This window comes from Glycine soja, chromosome 2, assembly GCF_004193775.1.
Source record: "Glycine soja cultivar W05 chromosome 2, ASM419377v2, whole genome shotgun sequence".
NCBI lineage: Eukaryota > Viridiplantae > Streptophyta > Magnoliopsida > Fabales > Fabaceae > Glycine > Glycine soja.
In genome coordinates this window covers 43170272-43191222 of record NC_041003.1, presented here as the reverse complement: position 1 = coordinate 43191222, position 20951 = coordinate 43170272, and the positions used below count along the sequence as shown (strand labels likewise).

At 34.9% G+C, this 20951-nt stretch overlaps 1 protein-coding gene and 1 pseudogene across 1 annotated transcript; both read left to right on the top strand.

The window, feature by feature from the left end:
• Positions 1–1999: 1999 nt before the first annotated feature.
• On the top strand, positions 2000–14824 carry LOC114376568 (annotated as a pseudogene).
• Positions 14825–17023: 2199 nt separating this feature from the next.
• Positions 17024–19985, top strand: LOC114396276 (fructose-bisphosphate aldolase, cytoplasmic isozyme-like). Its single transcript, XM_028358176.1, has 3 exons — positions 17024–17292; positions 18040–18267; positions 18883–19985. Exons 1-3 carry the CDS (start codon positions 17265–17267, stop codon positions 19701–19703), a joined length of 1077 nt encoding a protein of 358 aa, XP_028213977.1. The 5' UTR covers positions 17024–17264; the 3' UTR covers positions 19704–19985.
• The last annotated feature ends 966 nt before the right edge of the window (positions 19986–20951 follow it).

Here is a 20951-nt window from a genome sequence, read left to right as displayed (position 1 = left end):
AATCGGAAAATTGACTCTTCTATTATGAAGAATGAGAAGTTCTACTTCTTTCTAGTTCCATACTAATACAGTTTCATCATCTATGTTGTTTTATTATCTCTAAATATCATTGATTTTTTTTCCTCAAAACATTTCAGGAATTTCTGAGTCTATGTCTAGTTATTTCCCAAGTACATATGCTAAACCAAATATATAGAACAAAACCACTCAGTCAACTGTTTGTTTTCTACAATCATGCCAAGAGAAATACTAAAGTAGCTAAATAAAATAAGCAAGCATTAAGGAGGTGTTTGAGAATCACAAATCAAAGTGAAGCCAATTTAAGATTGTCAGCAATATTACATCTAAATGGTAGTTTCACATAGGCATAGCAAAACAGAAGTTTAGAAAGGAAAGACCTTAGGCCATGACCACATAGAGTAATCAATTTTTGGAAGAGAGATTTTAAAAGATTTCCAGCCATATCAACAATCAGGTGCATATAATTTTGTTTTTTTTGTTAACTTTTTAAATTATGGTTCTTTTTAATTTATTTTAAAATGAAAGCATGTATAAATTCTTGACTTCTCCTTCCTGGAAAAAACTTGGAAGAAAATCAACTATCATGAAGAATTGCAATGCAAGTCATTTTGTGTTCACAAGAATGGTTTGCTTGACTATTGAAATTCTCTATTTTAAATTTCAGTTTTTAGTTTGTCTTGTACTTTTGTTACGACTTCATTTCACATGAGCTACACATTTATCTCATTTTTTTCTCTCTGAGAAGAAAGATTTATTAAGGTGTTAGTTTTCCTTTTATTCAAATAGCCTCAAACAATGAGTTAAAAATAATCTCAAAGAATTTATTAGTTTTCCCTCTTACTAAAAACAATCTTTTCAAGTGAATTTTTTTATAAAGAAATATTTTATAATTATAGAAGACAATAATTCAAGGTAATATATGTTTCTTTATATAATTCCAATCTCTTCAAAATATAACATAAATTTCTTGACTTGCTGCGTAATTCAATATCTACTTTACTCATATTTCAGCTTAAACGTTGAGCTCCTCCAAAAGTATTCACTAAAATCATCATCATCATTATTAATAATAATGAGAAGAAGAAGAATAAGAATTAATAGGCTCATTCTCTTTAAAATCTGTAGTTGATACTAGTTTGATGAAATAATTTATAATTTTACAATGCATGTTAGAAGAGCAACAATTATGTAAGAGAAAATTTTCCTTACATCTCCGTGGAAGGTTTCTGGATGCTAGTGAATAAAATCAACGAATCCATTGCTTTAATTTCTAAAAGTAAAAGCCAATTGTGAATTCCTTTACTTAATATACTAAACTAAAGAATTTCCTTGAAGGCTTCTTGATGTTTTTGAATAAAATCAGCGACATATCATTGCTTTAAATTCTAATTAAAAGTCAAAAGCAACTGTCCTGTACTACATAAAAAATAGACATATGAATGAAGCTTCATCGAAAATTCAGTAAGTTTGGTGGAAAAAAAAATGACATTTGATTTTGGACACACAACATGCCATCCATAATCATAGTGACTTTTCTTCTCAGTTCTCGCTAGCTCTGCGATCATGTTCCTCTCCTTCACCTACGATATGTTCCTCAACTTCAGAGGCTCAGACACACGCTTTGGTTTCACCGGCAATCTCTACAAAGCTCTTCATGATAGAGGATTCCAAACATTCATTGATGATGAAAAGCATTGGCTAAGCATGAGGAAAGTTTCAAAAGCTAAGAAGGAAAGGTTCAACCACAACATTGAGAAATTGGGGAAATGGAAGCTGGCTTAGCATCAAGTAGCTAACTTGTCAGGCTATCATTTCAAACATGGATGCTCTCCACTTCACCGATCTTTTACTTCATTATTTTTGTATGATTGAGTTTCAACTTTCTAAAGATTTGATGTTAAAGTTTAAAGAGAGAAGAAGTGCTAGTTAACTTTGACAAGAAACATATCAACATACATATCAAAACTTTTCTGTTTGAAACAAAGATGGGTATGAAAGCAAGTTTATTGAGAGGATTGTTGAGTTTTTCTCCACCAAGATTAATCGTGCTCCTTTACATGTTGCGGATTATCCGGTTGGACTAGAGGCACAAGTGCTAGAAGTAAAGAAACTCTTCGATATTGGAACTGATGATGGTGTCCACATGATTGGCATCCATGGAATTGGTGGGATTGGAAAATCTACACTTGCTGGAGCAGTTTATAATTCGATTACTGACAATTTTGATGGTTTGTGTTTTCTTGAAAATTAGACAAAAATCAAACAAACATGGGCTAAACCATCTCCAAAGCATCCTTCTTTCAGAAATACTTGGAGAGAAGAAAATTAAGTTAGCAAGTGTGCAACAAGGAATTCCAATGATAAAGCATAGGCTCCAGCAAAAGAAAGTTCTCTTGATTTTAGATGATGTTGACAAACACCAGCAATTACACGATATTGTTGGAAGACCTGATTGGTTTGGTCCAGGCAGCAGAATCATCATCACTACTCATGGGGTTAAAAGAACATATGAGGTGAAGGGGTCGTATGGGAAGGATGCTCTTCAATTGTTTACATGGAAAGAAACAGAAAAAGTTGATCCAACTTACTAGGAGGTCTTGGATGCTGTAGTAACATATGCTTCTGGCCTTCCATTGGCTTTGGAAGTAATAGGTTCCAATTTGTTTGGAAAAAGCTTACAATCATGGAAATCTTCAAGCAAACAATATAAAAGAATTCTTTATAATCAAATTGTAGAAATACTTAAAGTAAGTTTTGATGCTTTGGTGGAAGAGAAGAATATTTTTCTTGACATTGCTTAAATTGATAAAGGTTGAAGATATACTTCATGCTCGTTAGGGTGATTGCATGAAAAATCATACTGGCGTGTTGGTTGAAAAATCTCTCATAAAGCATAGTTGGGATGACACCCTTACATTACATGACTTGGTTGAGGACATGGGTAAAGAACTTGTCAGGCAAGATATAATTCAAGTTTTGGAAGACAATACGGTTAGTGAAACTAATTATGAATAGTTTGATTTCTTATCTTGATTTTTCTTTTTTGACTACCACATGTTCACATCATTGTTGTTTTTTCTTATTGATAATAATATATTAATATGTATATTTATCTATATATGTGTGTTGGTCGTCTTACATATACTTTTATTGTGGTTGACTCCTGCCTTTTACATTAAGAGGGAACAGGTAAAATTGAAACCATATGTCTGGAGTTCCCCATATTTGACAAAGAAATGGTAGAATGGAACAGGAGGGCTTTCAAGAAGATGAAAAACCTCAAAACGCTCATTATTAAAGGTGGTAACTTTTCCAAAGATCCCAAATATCTTCCAAATAGTTTGAGAGTACTGAAATGGTGGAGATATCCTTCATGTTGTTTACCATCCGATTTTCATCCGAAGAAACTTGCCATATGCAAATTACCCTATAGTTCCTTTACGTCATTTGAGTTGGATGGCTTATGGAAGGCAAGTTTAAAGAGTACATTTTTCTGGTCTTCAAAATTAAAAAGTTTCACTTATAAGATTGTAGATTATTCATTCTGTTCTTATTTCTTTTCTTCTCTTTTATTTTTTTTCTTTGTAGAAGTTCGTGAATCTAAAAGTTTTGAACTTTGACTGGTGCAAATGTTTAACAAAGATACCTGACAATGTATATGGTCTCTCAAATTTGGAGGAACTTGCATTTAAACATTGTAAGGATGTAGTCAGAGTTCACAATTCGATTGGTTTTCTGGATAAACTTGTTAGTTTTGTGGAGGAAATTATAAAAAACAGAGGAGAGAAGAGAGACAATACGTATGCAGAGGAAATAGAATTATTCTATTCTAATTCAAATTGTTCTCAGCAGCGGTACAATAAATAGCAAAAGATAAACTAATTAGATAACAAGATATTAGCAAAACAAAATATTAAAACTAACTTGCTCCTTAAAGATAAGAGAAATCACTTATTGACTAGGCTAATCCATTAAAACTAACTTACTCCTAAAATATAGGAAATCAACTTATTTACTAAATCATATTTTAAAAACTGAAAAATAAAATATTATGCGGTTACAAAAGTATATCTTCAACACTCCTCCTTGCTTTTGGAACTGCAAACTCCAATTCTTTGAGTTCAAGTTTGTTGATAGGTAGTGACTTTGTAAACATGTCAGCCAATTGATCTTTAGACTTGCAGTAAATTAAGTTCACTTCTCCACTTTGTTGCATCTTTATCAAATAATAAACCTGGATGTTGAAATGTTTAATCTTCCCATGACACACAGGATTGTTTGCAATAGCAATGGCTACTTGATTGTCAACAAAAATTCCAGTTTTGTTCTTTTTAGAAAATAGAATGTTTGGCCTTGTTGTAGTGAGATACATTAGACATCCAATCAAGCTCTCATAATATCCTTCATCAATGTTATCAACACCTTCTTCTTTTCTGAACTTCTCCTTTTGATTCATTAGTGTGTTAGCAGATTTCCATTTCTTCATTTGAAACTTCTTCAAATTTTCTTTTGCATATTTTCTTTTTTTTCATGTTTAGCATTCTTTCAAGATGACAATGATCAAGTCTCTTGTGCTTGAATTCCGTGGGTGTGACTTGAGTGAAATAGGTTGTATGCTCCTCCTCTACTGGATCAAATGAGAAGCTTTTACCTTTCATTTTAACCCTTAGAACTTCCCGGCCAAAATTGTCATAGATAAAGCAATGTTGATGTTCAAAGGACACTTTAAATCCCTTTTTAATCAACTGACCTACACTTAGCAAGTTTTGGTCAATGTTAGGTACATAAAGAACATCTAATATTAATTTGATACCTGAACACGTTGAAATTGCAACAGTTCCTTTTCCTTTTACAGGAATATAGCCACCATTCCCAATTCTGACCTTTGAGACATTAGTTGGCTTCAAATCCTTGAATAGAGTCTTATCATATGTCATGTGATTCGTACAACCACTATCAATCAACCAACTTTCACTTGATTCACTACTCAAGAAGCATGTGGCCACAAACAGTTGGTCCTCTTCTTCTTGATTAGCAATCTGAGCTCCCTCATCATGGTGATTTTTGTTGGCGCAGATCACCGCTTCATGCCCTATCTGGTTACACTTGTTACATTTTGCATCTGGTCTCCTCCAACATCTGAAAGGTGCATGACCTTTTTTGCCACAATGCTGACAAGGTGAATAATTTTTCTTTTTATCATTACCTTGGTTGTTTGCACTGTTTTCGCTGCTTGCTGGTTGATTCTTCTTGAAAAAATCCTTTTTGCTTTCATCAACTTCATGATGTTTGGCGGGCAAAGCACCTTCGACAACACGATCTTGCCTCATCAACCTTCGCTGCTCTTGAGGTTGCAGGGCATGTAGCACTTCTGTCAATGTGATTTTCGACAGATCCTTTGTGTTCTCCAATGAAGCTATAGATGCTTCATACCTCTCCGGCACCGTTACCAAAATTTTCTCTACAATTCTCGAATCAGCAAAATCACTTCCCAACAACTTTATCTTGTTGGCAATACCCAATAATTTGTTTGAGTATTCTTTGATTGTCTCTGACTCTTTCATCCTTTGAAGCTCAAATTCCCTCCTTAAATTTAGCACTTGCATGCTTCGTATTCTATCATCTCCAGCGTATTCCTCTTTCAGATAATGCCAAATTGCTTTAGGTGATTTAAGAGTCATGATTCTGATGAATATCATTTGTGAAATGTAACATCCCAATTTTTTCGTAAATAAATTTAAAAAGCTTTTTAGTAAAAATAAATAAATAAATAAATATAGAGCAAATAATAGGCTGAGTACCCTAGGTATAAATAGTTACCCGAGATAATATTCGTGGAGGGAGAAAAAGGAATCGCATGAAGACAATACAAGTGGAGGCTTCAATCTCTTCTCCGTCTCTCTGATGTTTGGGAATTCTATCGGAGCAGTCGGAGGAATAATTGAAAGAATTTCCGGGAACCGCTAGAGATGTTGCTATCGCTGGCTGAAGACACGTGAGTCCGCTCAGAGGTAAGGGATGAGTTATTCACAGTTGGGGATTAGTGAGAACATGTGTAGGGATCCTTAGAGGATTAAATTGGGATTTTATTTTGAGATGTTTATTAAATTGCAATTTTTTCTTTATGATTATAAATAAAATATTGATGTTCTAATGAAAATTGCTTGATAAATTGTGCTCTTGATATTTGTATATTTCGACCTATGATTTTAATATAATTGTGTAATATTATTTAAGGGGTTTTAGTCCTAATGTTGTGATAGTCTTTTATATAAATTGTTATATTGAGGATATGAAATGATGATTCAAATTGTGAGTATGTGATGAATTGTAGAAGAACATGTTGCTTTGAGATTATAATCTTGTTATTGAGATTGAGTATAAGTGTAAAGTTCAACATGTGTTAATTTGTGAGATACGTGTAAACATGTGATGGTGAAATTGTGAATGAGTTCTAGTTGTGGATAAATGTGTAGTTAACACTTGATGTGAAATTACTTGTGTTGTAAGCTATGAATTGTACAATAACCCGACTAGCGTTATCTTGAGAAAAGCGTTGATGCGCAGTGTTAAAGAGAAAATGTAGGTTTCCTATTTAGGAACCAGTGTTAAATTGTAGCGCAATATGTTGTACGTGCTTAAGACACGAGTGTGAGGTCGTAGGTATTGTATAATTCACTAGCAGTGTCTGTGTGCTAAAATGATTTTAGGGGTTGGACCTGAATCAGGAGGGAGAGGCCCTAACGGACTCTTCGGAGTGTAGGCCTTGGGGGTCACCGGGTTTGAGTGCTCCTTTAAACCTATGTTAATCCCATATGGTTGGAGCATTCTCGCAAAACATCGTGACCCTGACTGGTCTCCCTATGATCTTACTTAGTGAGAGTGACCTGACAAACTCATGGTGTGGTGCGTCTTGTTATGTACTCCTAAGCGCCCCAGGGTGGTTTTTCACTGACATGGTACCACATTGCATATATGATTGAGTCTTAGCATAACTGTTGCATATGCTTGCTAATTGATGTGTTATTATATCTTGATCGAAGTGTGGGATTCTTGTGTAATGTGATTGATGATTGAAAAGTGAATTTTGAATGACGAAGTGGTGAAGTTACGTGAGCTATGTTTAAGCAAGTGGTATATCATTTATATAATATGTATATTTAATTGTCTTGTTTCTCTATTAGCTAGGAATGTGATAACTCACTCCCTGTGTGTTGTTGTGTTTGGATCCTGTGATGATCTTGAACTTGTGTTCGGGGGAGCAGATGAATAGGTGGATAACTATGAAGAACCTCATGCTAGAGGACACGGGAACACAACGCTCTGATAGGATGTGACATTAGGATATAGGTTCTATATTAATTGTATGAAGCTTAGACGACCTTGTTTGAGTCGAGAATACTTTATTATTTATTTGGACAAGTTTGAATATGATGTAGAAGAAAATGAATGTGAGCCTTTTTCCCCTTTGAAAGACTTGTAAAAAAAATGTTTTAAAAATAATTTTAATTAATATTTGAATTTTTTTTCCTTATTAGTATATATGTGAGGGGTAGAGGGTGTCACATTTAGTGGTATCAGAGCAGGTCGAACCTTTCGGCCAGTGTGTTATGTGCTTACCATATTCTGGTGTGTACTCTGTGTGGTTACTTATGACTAGTTTTGTTGAACATGCTTGAATTATTATTTGTATTTTCTCCTACATGATTAAATGAGACTTAATAATAATGCTTGTATGTGCCTTGCATCCTTAATGTCTGCTATACCATAAATCCACTGTTGAGTCATAAGTTATGAGACTGGCCATCTCTATAATTTGCGAAGTGCGGTTGGACATTATGGCAAGCCAATGGGTGATGCAAGTAGTCTTGATATTGATTGATAATGTGTTAATGAACCTTTATCATCCTGTGTGTATGTTGTTAGTTAGCTTATTTCTCCCTTGATGTGTGGATTAGTGTTGCAAGAACCTTTTGGACCATATATATATATCTTGGATGAGTGTGTCCTTCTTGATGTGTAAACGCATGACTACTTAACTCCCTTTATTTTGTGTGTAGTCGTGAATGTAGTAGTGAATGTAGTAGTTGAAGTTGTGATTCCTTAATACATCCTTATTAACTATTTAATTCTTACTTCTTATATGTACGTTATATACTTGTTATAGGAACCTTATAATTCTAAGTATATATAGTTGTAGTATGGTGTTCTGCCTTAATTGCATAGATAGTATGATTGTTTGAGATTTTGTGTTCTTAGTGATGCTAATATTCTATAGTTGGAAGACTCATATCAAGTTATATTTCATAAGGAATACTCTTTTGATCGTACCTTCTAATTCTAGTGCAACCTATTCTTTGTGTTGCATGCTTAAGTCAAGTAATTTGATTACACTTGAAAGCTTGAGTTTAATTCATCCGTTGTGTTATGAGCCTACATCAAACAATTGGATTACTGATGTTTCTGTCACAATCAAGCGATTGTTAACGGCTTCATATGGGTGTACATTGTGGTCATGTTTTCGTGTCTAGAATTCTTTGAGATATTGTTGTTGATTCTGAATAAGTGATCATTTTTTTTATTCAAAATTATTGTCTCCTAATCAATTGAGTGTTCATCTTGTCATTAGTTGCTCATCTTCCAATCATGTCTTGTTAAACTACTCGATTTGTTGTCATGTGTTACTTCTGTTACGAATAGAGAGAGACTTCGCCCTTGTTAATCACGTTAAGGTGTTTTGAGGGGAAACACTTGAGTATGCATTTTCCTTGTTACCCATATACAAAAGTCAAACTTAGTAAGTCATGTACTTGTGTTCCTTGAAGATATGCTTAGTTACCACCTAAGTGCAAGATTGAGAATCTTATAAGTGTAGTACCCATAGAAACTTGTAGCTGTAGTTCGTGAGAAATATCTAGTATAGAGTTGTTCGAGAACATAGTGTAGTTGGAAAAGTTGTGAAGAATAATTAAGAGGTTTAATGTGAAACCTTAAGAAAAGTGTAAGGTAGTTAGTAAGGTATTAATTGTTACGCATGAAAAGGTTTGAGAGTGAGTGTTCTCGTGTAAGGTAGGTGACCTAAAGGATTATGGATGATAGTTACATGATTAGCAAGATAAATCTTAGTTCTTTTTACCTTAATTTGGAAAAGTTTGTGGATGCTTCAAGGAATACCTTAGTACCTATTGTGGCCTCTATGTGTACCTGGTCATAACCACTATGTGTTCGTGGAATGCGTGACAGGATCTCCTACCCTGAGTGTTGTGGTTTCAATGATTAGTGTTTAGTATGTTTCCAGTTAAGTTGAATTATGGGGTATACCTTAAGGTTGTTATAGACCCTCGGGAATCATGTTCGTACTAAGAATTTTGTATGCATTTTAGTTAGATGATGTTGACCCTTAGAGTATGTTATTTCTAGGTGAGAGATAACTTTAAATCCTTCTTGGGCAGAAGTTGTTTTGAGATGAATGAAACCTAAGATTAAGATAAAATTCCCTTAACCAGTAGTCGAACCAAAAGTTATTTTAGCATTCCTTGAATTAACCTTAATTCTAGTTGGAGATGACTCAAGTAAGTTTAAGTTTTCGGATGAGATCCTTGTAAGGAGTAAGTCATAAGTTCATAGAAAAGTCGGTCACTGTAAACCGTTGAGTGATATCTTGGCCGTGTAGATCCTTATTGGAGTAGTTAAATAATTGAAATAATTTTTTTAAGTTTAGAGGAGTGCTTGTAGAAGGACAAATAGTGATCAATGTTTCTTGGCAGCTTAAGACTTATGAAAAGATTTATCCTATATGTGATTTAGAATAGGTAACCATGGTGTTCACCATAATATTTTGGGAGACATTACCGTTAGTTTGATATATTGTGAGGATCTTTGGAGTTGAATCCGGAATAAAAGAGATGGATAAAATTCTCAAGAATCTTGTTGTGAGTTTAGTTTTAAATGTTAGAACTAGCTTAGTAGTTAGAGCTTGAATAGGAAACTGATGGTATGACTAGTGTCCTAGTTATAGAGTTAGATATTGTAAACAACAATTGAAACCTCAAGTTCAAGTGCAAAGTTATAGGGTGACATGAGTATATATGTGTGAAGATTACCTTAAGGTGGACAAACTTACAGAAGTAGGGAGTAATCTGTATTGCTTATCTAATTAGCACCCAGTTAGTATCAAGTAGGCAACCTTAGAGTTGAATCGTTACAATTCTTGGACCTAAGTGAGAGTTATGAGTCAAGTATACGAAAGTGAGAGAGATCATGTTGAAGGAAGAAGCTTAGACTCAAGGGTAGGCAAATCATGTATTCTCGATAGTCATTGTGAACTAGGATTGGTGGAGCGTGAAAGTCTCGACAGTTTTCTTCTTCCTTCTATTCTTGAACCGTCTCATGTTAAAAAAAAAAAGGGGTCGACCATGTGTTTAGTCGCGTTTTCTTGTGTATGTTTGTTTGTTTCTAATTGTTATTCGTGTTTCTTATGATATTACCCTAATCCAAATAGTATGTCTTTCACATTCTATTATAGTTGAGATGTCACTCTCGTGAGAAGACTTACTTATGAAATACTATCATTGAGTAAACAAGGATCACCGGATTTAGTAGTTAAGTGCAGAAGAGTCTTGTGATCGGAGTAACGGAAAAAGAGTTTCAACTAGACACACAACTTAATATTGAGAATCATATGCATGATATCTTTTTTCTCGATCTTTCGGCAAGTTTCGGGTGGAATTGTAACATCCCAATTTTTTCGTAAATAAATTTAAAAAGCTTTTTAGTAAAAATAAATAAATAAATAAATATAGAGCAAATAATAGGCTGAGTACCCTAGGTATAAATAGTTATGTTAAGTCAGCTGCTTTCTTTTGGCCTCATTTTCGTTTTTCCCCTTCTCCTCTCAAAACTCTTTCTTTTTCCTGCAGCCCACCAAACCAGTCTCAGAAAAACGATGATCTCGAACCCGTTCACCGTTGGATCATCGTCAAATTTGAGTATCATGTTCGCAACCCAATTCCAAACATTCTCACCGTTGGGAATTTCAAAATCATATATGAGCTTAGAGGAAAACCCTTCGCATTGTAGCATTTTAATTTCCCGCAGAAATCCAAAACTGTCTCGGTAAAACTACGATCCCGGTTTCGTTAGCAGTTGGATTTTCACGAAATTTGGATATGTTGTTGGAAATTCAATTCAGCACGCTTCTACCGTTGGGATTTGCGAGATAATATTCGTGGAGGGAGAAAAAGGAATCGCATGAAGACAATACAAGTGGAGGCTTCAATCTCTTCTCCGTCTCTCTGATGTTTGGGAATTCTATCGGAGCAGTCGGATGAATAATTGAAAGAATTTCCGGGAACCGCTAGAGATGTTGCTATCGCTGGCTGAAGACACGTGAGTCCGCTCAGAGGTAAGGGATGAGTTATTCACAGTTGGGAATTAGTGAGAACATGTGTAGGGATCCTTAGAGGATTAAATTGGGATTTTATTTTGAGATGTTTATTAAATTGCAATTTTTCCTTTATGATTATAAATAAAATATTGATGTTCTAATGAAAATTGCTTGATAAATTGTGCTCTTGATATTTGTATATTTCGACCTATGATTTTGATATAATTGTGTAATATTATTTAAGGGGTTTTAGTCCTAATGTTGTGATAGTCTTTTATATAAATTGTTATATTGAGGATATGAAATGATGATTCAAATTGTGAGTATGTGATGAATTGTAGAAGAACATGTTGCTTTGAGATTATAATCTTGTTATTGAGATTGAGTATAAGTGTAAAGTTCAACATGTGTTAATTTGTGAGATACGTGTAAACATGTGATGGTGAAATTGTGAATGAGTTCTAGTTGTGGATAAATGTGTAGTTAACACTTGATGTGAAATTACTTGTGTTGTAAGCTATGAATTGTACAATAACCCGACTAGCGTTATCTTGAGAAAAGCGTTGATGCGCAGTGTTAAAGAGAAAATGTAGGTTTCCTATTTAGGAACCAGTGTTAAATTGTAGCACAATATGTTGTACGTGCTTAAGACACGAGTGTGAGGTCGTGGGTATTGTATAATTCACTAGCAGTGTCTGTGTGCTAAAATGATTTTAGGGGTTGGACCTGAATCAGGAGGGAGAGGCCCTAACGGACTCTTCGGAGTGTAGGCTTTGGGGGTCACCGGGTTTGAGTGCTCCTTTAAGCCTATGTTGATCCCATATGATTGGAGCATTCTCGCAAAACATCGTGACCCTGACTGGTCTCCCTATGATCTTACTTAGTGAGAGTGACCTGACAAACTCATGGTGTGGTGCGTCTTGTTATGTACTCTTAAGCGCCCCAGGGTGGTTTTTCACTGACATGGTACCACATTGCATATAGGATTGAGTCTTAGCATAACTATTGCATATGCTTGCTAATTGATGTGTTATTATATCTTGATCGAAGTGTGGGATTCTTGTGTAATGTGATTGATGATTGAAAAGTGAATTTTGAATGACGAAGTGGTGAAGTTACGTGAGCTATGTTTAAGCAAGTGGTATATCATTTATATAATATGTATATTTAATTGTCTTGTTTCTCTATTAGCTAGGAATGTGATAACTCACTCCCTGTGTGTTGTTGTGTTTGGATCCTGTGATGATCTTGAACTTGTGTTCGGGGGAGCAGATGAATAGGTGGATGACTATGAAGAACCTCATGCTAGAGGACACGGGAACACAACGCTCTGATAGGATGTGACATTAGGATATAGGTTCTATATTAATTGTATGAAGCTTAGACGACCTTGTTTGAGTCGAGAATACTTTATTATTTATTTGGACAAGTTTGAATATGATGTAGAAGAAAATGAATGTGAGCCTTTTTCCCCTTTGAAAGACTTGTAAAAAAAAATGTTTTAAAAATACTTTTAATTAATATTTGAATTTTTTTTCCTTATTAGTATATATGTGAGGGGTAGAGGGTGTCACATGAAACACCAGTGAACAAACATGACCTCGCCTTTGCCTTCTTCATCTTTCTTTCCTTGTGATTTTTAATTTGGGTCATGGTGGGATTTTCAGGCAGCGGATATATTTCATAATCCTCTTCCACAACATCCCATAAATCCAAAAACTCCATGTAGGATTGCATTTTCACTTCCCAAAGATCATAATTCTTTCCATCAAAGATTGGAAGAGTTATGTGAGAAAAACTTGCTTCACCTTCCATGGTAAAGGTCCCGTAAGAATAAGGCTCTCGATACCAATTGTTGGTTTTGTGGAGGAAATTATAAAAAACAGAGGAGAGAAGAGAGACAATACGTATGCAGAGGAAATAGAATTATTCTATTCTAATTCAAATTATTCTCAACAGCGATACAATAAATAGCAAAAGATAAACTAATTAGATAACAAGATATTAGCAAAACAGAATATTAAAACTAACTTGCTCCTTAAAGATAAGAGGAATCACTTATTGACTAGGCTAATCCATTAAAACTGACTTACTCCTAAAATATAGGAAATCAACTTATTTACTAAATCATATTTTAAAAACTGAAAAATAAAATATTATGCGGTTACAAAAGTATATCTTCAATAAAACTTAAAAGATTGAGTGCTACTAATTGCACCAAGCTTAGGAGTTTTCCACCCCTCAAGTTGACATCTCTTGAATGATGATAGAATACGAAGCATGCAAGTGACTTTGTAACTTGAATGATGATTTTTTTTCAAAGGTTACCCGTGGTTTGCTCATGTGAAAGTATTAAAACTAAGCAACAATAATTTCACAATACTTCCTGAATTCATCAAAGAATGTCAAAATTTACTGATGCTTAGTGTGTGTGATTGCAAGTATCTTCAGGAAATTAGAGGGATTCCGCCGAACTTAAAACATTTCTTTGCAAGAAAGTGTAAATCCTTGACTTCCTTGAGTAGAAGCATGTTCCTAAATCAGGTTTGGACTTGTTTTTATTTTATTTGATTAAATAATATATGTTGTAGTTAACATTGGTAAACTTATGAATTCTTTATGACTAACAGGAACTGCATGAGGCTGGAAACACAACATTTTATTTGCCAGGAACAAGGATTCCAGAGTGATTCGATCACCAAAGCAGGGAACCTTTAACTTCTTTCTGGTTTCGTAATAAGTTATTTGAAAATTCTGTCTTGTTATTGCACATCAGGATAAGGACTATAATTTTTTTTATCCTGTGGTGTTCATCAATGGCAATAAATGTTCCCTTGGTAGATTTGACTTGTGTATGAATACAGATCATACATATCTTTTTGATCTACGACAGACAGAATTTACAAACAGTCCTTATGAGGTGCCTTTTGAAAATGAATGGAACCATGCAGTGGTTACATGTCTGGATGGTATAAACTTGTCAACCTGTACAGAAATTGGAATCCATATATTCAAACACGAAAATTTCATGGAGGATATTCGATTCACCGATCCTTATAGCAAGAGAAAACTAGACAATGATCTCTACAGTTTGGAATCACAAAACCACCGGTTGTTAAAAAAACATAGGTTTGTGGACATGGAAGATTCATAGACAATAATTGTGCAACACTTAGCCACAATGTATGGTTTTATGTTTATGTCTATTGAACTGGGCATGTAGTTATTTTTCATTTCTTCCTACTCTAGCCATCCAATCATTGTATGATAGTGTGAAGTTGGATTAGAATTCAATGGAGTCAAAGCAGATAAGTGGCACTAAGTGTCAAAAGTAAATTTATCTTGTTGCGTGTTGTACCAGAATAACTGATTTTATTTGCCCTTATTATTTTGATTTATAGAAATTGAACAAAAGAAAAGAAGTATTAGGACTAGAGTGCTCAATTGGGGCGCATTTTTTTGCTTTGGTGTTAGAGAAACTGAATGCCATTAGATTGTGAATTAAAGGTTAAATCACGTCTTGTGGTTTGATTTCCAGTTAATAAGTATTAGAGTTGTGCTGCTTAACAAAATTAGATTGTGAATTACTATTTTAGTAAATTATTTTGACTTCATAATTTGAAATAATGTAGCTAGCTTAATAATAATCCCAACATGCTGTGAAATTGTTTAAGGAAATAGGAAAATATGGGTATTGGTAAAGTTGGATAATGAAGGCAATTATAAGTGCATATGCTAAACCAAATGCATATTAGAACAAGACCACTCAGTCAGCTGTTTGTTTTCTACAATCATGCCAAGAGAAATACTAAACAGGCAACAGCCCAAATGAGCCATTAAAATCAAAACGATAAAACAGAAAACTAAAGTAGATAAATAAGCAAGCAAAGATTAAGGAGGTATTGTGAAGCACAATTCAAAGACAATTAGACATGCATTCAACTTGATTGAATTTTCATAGCTGAAAAAGTAGTAGCTGGTAGAAAACCACAGAAATGTAATCCCACAATACCAAAGCTAATTACTTCATTTTAATGCCAAATTAATTATATGCAAAAGAAAATATATTATTGAAAAAGGGGAAGAAAATAGAATGCATGGTGATTAACAGTACCTGTACACCACTCATGGGTGAGTTCAGATTATTTCTCTGGTTCCTTTATGTATTCAGTATTTTCCAATAACAGTGGAGAGCTCTTGCTATGAATATTAGGAAAAATGTAACTTGATGAATCAGGGAGAAGGTGAAACTATAGATGAGCCAGAACCACTAAAACAAGCAGATACTTATTAAATTAACCTATTTGATAGTAATAGCACTTACTATCGTACTACACATCTCTCTCCTTGTTGGAAAGTATGTTTCAAGACATTGTTGTATTGTAGGAATAGCATATTCTTAAATAAAAAAATTGCCTCATTAGACTATGCTCAATTGCTTTTTGCGTGTTGCTGCCAAAACAGGGCATTCATTATCAAATAAATAAATAAAAACAATTTTTAAATCTGTCTTCTATATTTATTAAATATACATTTTTTTTTCTATTTTTTGTGATTAAATTTTCTTAAATATTCTCCCCCCTTACTTCCCTCTCCTTTTTCCCCTCGCACCTCTCTCAAATCTCACTCTAAAAAATTTGTTTAGTGTTGTATGATAATTATTAATTAATTGGGATATTAGGGGGATCAGGCGAACCTCCAAATCTTTCAAGGTTACTAGTTGAATCTAATTTGAGAGAGTGTGCAAACAAAAATAATCGGTTTGGATTGAATTGAATTGTAACTGAGCTTAAATTAAATTGATTTTTTTTTCTAAATTAGTTGAAGAAAAAAAGATATGTATTGTTTTATAAAATAAAATCGGATTGTTTGCAATAGATTTGATTAATCTTACTGATTTTTACTTGAATATTTATTTTTATTTAAATAAAATAGTTTAAAAACTAATTCAAAACTGATAAGGCTAAATGAGTTTGACTCAAAATTAACTTTTTAAAACTAGTTCAATTTTAAATTGATTTTCAAATAAATTTAACTATTTGAATATAAAATTAAACTAATTAAAATAATTTAAAACCAATTTAGTTTAATTCTTTTTACCAAACTATTTTTTACCCACTGAGTCATCATGCTAATTTCCGAATTGCTAGTGTTTCTAATTCCTTTGCCAAACACGGGATAACGATGGATTCATGCATTATATTCTTTTCAAGTCCTCTGGCCTTTGTCTCACAAGTAGTTTGAAAGCTGATTCTTTAGCCACTGCCATGTTTCGTTAAACTTGTCTCTTTGTTTGGGCGATTTGCCCCTTTATCTTAGAGAGAAGAAAAAAAAGAGTTTAATATTCATGCATTTACAAAGTAAAAACATTTTTATTTCTCTGTTTTTCTGTATACGTATATATATTAAAAGGAAAACTTTATTGAAAAGAAGCAGCAGACATTGCATGACTTTGGACATTGTTTGTGTACGGAACCCATCTAGAAGACAAGTGGACGGTGGGCTTTGCATTGATGAGATTGAGAAAGGCGTTGGGCCCAATAAAGGCGGGCCGTTGAATCCACGTACGCTGCTGATTTAGAAAACTAAAACCGCCATCCAAATTAGGTCACCCAAAATTCCAACGGCAATCCACAGAGACGCACCCAAAACCAAACCATAACCGAGGTCGACGCTTCGCGAGTGCGCATCCTAAGACCCACGTCTTTTTTGTTGTCGTGGCCTCAACGCAACATCATTATCACTGTCACTATAAAAACCCTACTTGGCTCTTTTCTTCACTTGTTCACTTTCTTCCAACCTCTAACCTACCTCTTTTTCTTCTCTCTCAACAACTTCACCTTCTTCCTCCTCGATCATGTCTCACTTCAAGGGCAAGTACCATGGTAATTCTCTCTCTCTCTCTCTCTCTCTTGCTTTGATCTATCTTAGTAGTAATCGGGACTTTCTATATCTTGTTGTTTCTTGTTTTTATCTGCTGATCCGGCTTTTCTTTGTTGTGTTTGTTTGAATCAATTTGAATTTGTCTGCGTCGATTTAGATCTGAGAGGTTCAGATCTGGCTTTCTATGGAATTTTTTTATGAAAAACTAGCGTGCGACTGTTTATCTATGTGCTCTTCCAAGGGTTTTTGTTCAAATCATCAAGTTAGTCCATGAAGTATCACTCTATTTCCTAAATAGTCTTTGATTTAATGAAATTATGTAAGCAGTACCTTAAAGTGTTTAATATCCATGAATTTAGTCCCTGAATTGATGTATTCTGCTAACATTGAGAGATTAATTTGATGAATTTTCAAATCTTGAAGGATTGTCACATAATTTCTAATACTTTAGGGACTATTTGTATAATTTCATTAGTTTAAGGACTATTTAGGGATCAAATTGATAGATTATTCGTTTTTGTTTTAGTCATAGAATTTTGCATCACGATTGATATTCCTTTGTCTTCAACTTCTTTTAACCTCACATCCTTGTTCAACTGATGAAGGTTCAACATGTTGCTAATTTATTTTGTTCATATATACTTGGGTTTGGCTTTTTTTTATGTTTCTTTTTTGGGATTTTTTTTTTAATTTTGGTGTGGTTAATGTTTGTGTGGTGCTGTGTTTTTAATTGATGGATTTGCTTGCAGATGAGCTTATTGCCAATGCTGCGTACATTGGCACTCCTGGAAAGGGTATTCTTGCTGCTGATGAGTCAACAGGGACAATTGGCAAGCGTTTGGCCAGCATCAGTGTAGAGAACATTGAATCCAACAGGCGAGCTCTTAGGGAGCTGCTTTTCACTGCTCCTGGTGTTCTTCAATATCTCAGTGGTGTCATCCTCTTTGAGGAAACCCTCTACCAGAGCACAGCTGCAGGTACGCTCGACAGTTTTGAGTATCATAATTGGTTTGTATCATTAATTGATGAGCATTGCATCATTGGGTTTGAATGCGTTGATTGATATTATGTTCATCAAGGTTTTAAATTGTGGTCACACTGCATGCTGATTATTGATATTTCAGAAAATTGCATCCTAATGTTGCTGGTGTTATTGCAATTAGGGTTTTTGACTTGAAAACCTTTACATTGCATCTGCATATTCTGTTTTGAAACCTTGTTTGCTAACATGTTTTTTTTCTCTCTTTAATTTTCCTTTGTACAAAAACTTAGATATAGTTCTTTGAATGTAGTTGGTGCAATTCTCAAATCAAAATTGGAGTTTCACCTTAGTAATCCTTTTAATTCTCTGATCAGAATTGGAGTTTCACCTCAGTAATCTGCATAATAAAGATGTGGTGTATTCGAGGATTACATAGATTACCAAGGTGAATCTCTAATTTTGATTAGAGAACAACACCAACTATATCAAGGTTTTGTTCTTTTCCAGTTGAGGTTACCAATACTCTTGTATGATTGTCTTTGTATGAATGAAGATGGATGATATTGGCATTGCTGTTACACTGACAATGGTTTGAATGGATTTTATGCAGGCAAGCCCTTTGTGAATGTCTTGAAGGAAGCTGGTGTGCTTCCTGGCATCAAGGTTGACAAGGGCACAGTCGAGCTTGCTGGAACTAATGGAGAAACCACCACTCAGGGTCTAGATGGCCTTGGTCAGCGTTGTGCCAAGTACTACGAAGCTGGTGCACGTTTTGCCAAATGGCGTGCAGTGCTGAAGATTGGTCCCAACGAGCCATCTGAGCTGTCTATCCATGAGAACGCCTATGGCTTGGCTAGATACGCTGTCATATGCCAGGAGAATGGCCTGGTTCCCATTGTTGAGCCTGAGATCCTTGTTGATGGACCTCATGACATTCACAAGTGTGCCGCCGTCACCGAGCGTGTCCTTGCAGCATGCTACAAGGCTTTGAATGATCACCATGTCCTTCTTGAGGGTACCCTATTGAAGCCAAACATGGTCACCCCTGGATCCCAATCTGCTAAGGTTTCCCCTCAGGTGGTTGCCGAGCACACTGTCAGAGCCCTTCAGAGAACCGTGCCTGCTGCAGTTCCTGCTGTCGTTTTCTTGTCTGGTGGCCAGAGTGAGGAGGAGGCATCCGTCAACCTCAACGCCATTAACCAGGTCAATGGGAAGAAGCCATGGTCACTCTCTTTCTCCTTTGGAAGGGCACTTCAACAGAGCACCCTTAAGGCATGGGGCGGAAAAGAAGAGAATGTGAAGAAGGCTCAGGAAGCCCTTTTGGTAAGAGCCAAGGCTAACTCAGAGGCAACTCTGGGAACCTACAAGGGTAACTCACAGCTTGCTGATGGTGCCTCAGAGAGCCTCCATGTTTCGAACTACAGCTACTGATCAATCGAAGTTGGTGTTGTTTGAAGAGACTAGTGCGAGTAGGAATCGGTATTATGGGTACAACAACCGAATTTCTTGTTGATAAGTATTATTGTGGTTTGACTCTTCCCAGAATAATCGTTTGGAATTTTGCTTTTTGTTTTCCTAGTGTTCCTTTTATGTCAATTTTAGTAATTCAGTGTATTTGGTCAAACCTGTGCAACAGGGAAGGGAATGTAACTTTGTTTTCTTGAAAGACACCACCGTGCTGTGAATGAGGCTTTGTGTTTATTTTTGCGATTATCTGTCTTTGTTTTCATATTTATGTCTATCATCGGTAATTTCAACATTGAGCATGTCTTGTTTATTGACAATGGTTTGAATATAAGATAAAATTATGCACCACATTTAGTAACAAACTTCTTGGTAACAAATTTAACTTATCAGAAGAGTTTATCTGTTCCTAAAATATTGGAAATTGCCAACAAAGGTCCCATGATGAAGTAATTCAGCAATAAAAATAAATAATATTTCTATTAATCTTCTATGTGATGGATATATCTAAACTATGATCTAATATTTCATGGTTCTGAATTATGAATATATGATATATCGATGATTCGATTCATCTTTATGTGACGTATAATTAAAGAATTAAAATTTAATTAATAAAAAATAATAACACTCAATATATGTCACGTGTTGCGTGAAGATTTGAAACCATGATTCTAGAACATGGACCACAATCGCTAGTTCCTTACTCCCTTGGTCCCAGAAACATCATGGGTACTAAATTAATTGCTATTGAATTTTGGGCAATTGTTTTATGAACTATAATTTTTGCTTGATGCACCTCCAAAATTCTTAATATTCCCTTCTTATCCTCCCTCTCTCAAGCCAACCCTAGCATCTCTCCCAAACCTCCATGACCACTGCATCCCACCTCCACCCAAAAACCACCACAACTATCCAATGTCAATTCTACATAGCACCAAACTCAACACTACACTGCCACCCAACCAACCACTATCGCCACATGCATTACTATGACCCTCGAACCTTCATGATGCACCAAACCAACCATTGTACCACACCACCCCATATATTTTCGGATTGAGTAATTTGTAATGCCATTTGTAATACATTTGTATGCATTACAAATTACTCAATTCATAACTATATAGGGGTGTTGCGGTGCAATGGTAGGTAATTGGGTTGTGGCGCAATGGTGGATTTGGTGTGGTGTGGAGGTGCATTGGGTGGTTGCGG

Excerpts from the sequence above, each read along its gene's own strand:
- LOC114396276 (XM_028358176.1), top strand. The coding sequence starts at position 17,265 with ATGTCTCACTTCAAGGGCAAGTACCATG. Across the intron at positions 17,293-18,039 it reads CTTCAAGGGCAAGTACCATG|ATGAGCTTATTGCCAATGCT; the intron begins GTAATTCTCTCT and ends ATTTGCTTGCAG. Across the intron at positions 18,268-18,882 it reads CTACCAGAGCACAGCTGCAG|GCAAGCCCTTTGTGAATGTC; the intron begins GTACGCTCGACA and ends GATTTTATGCAG.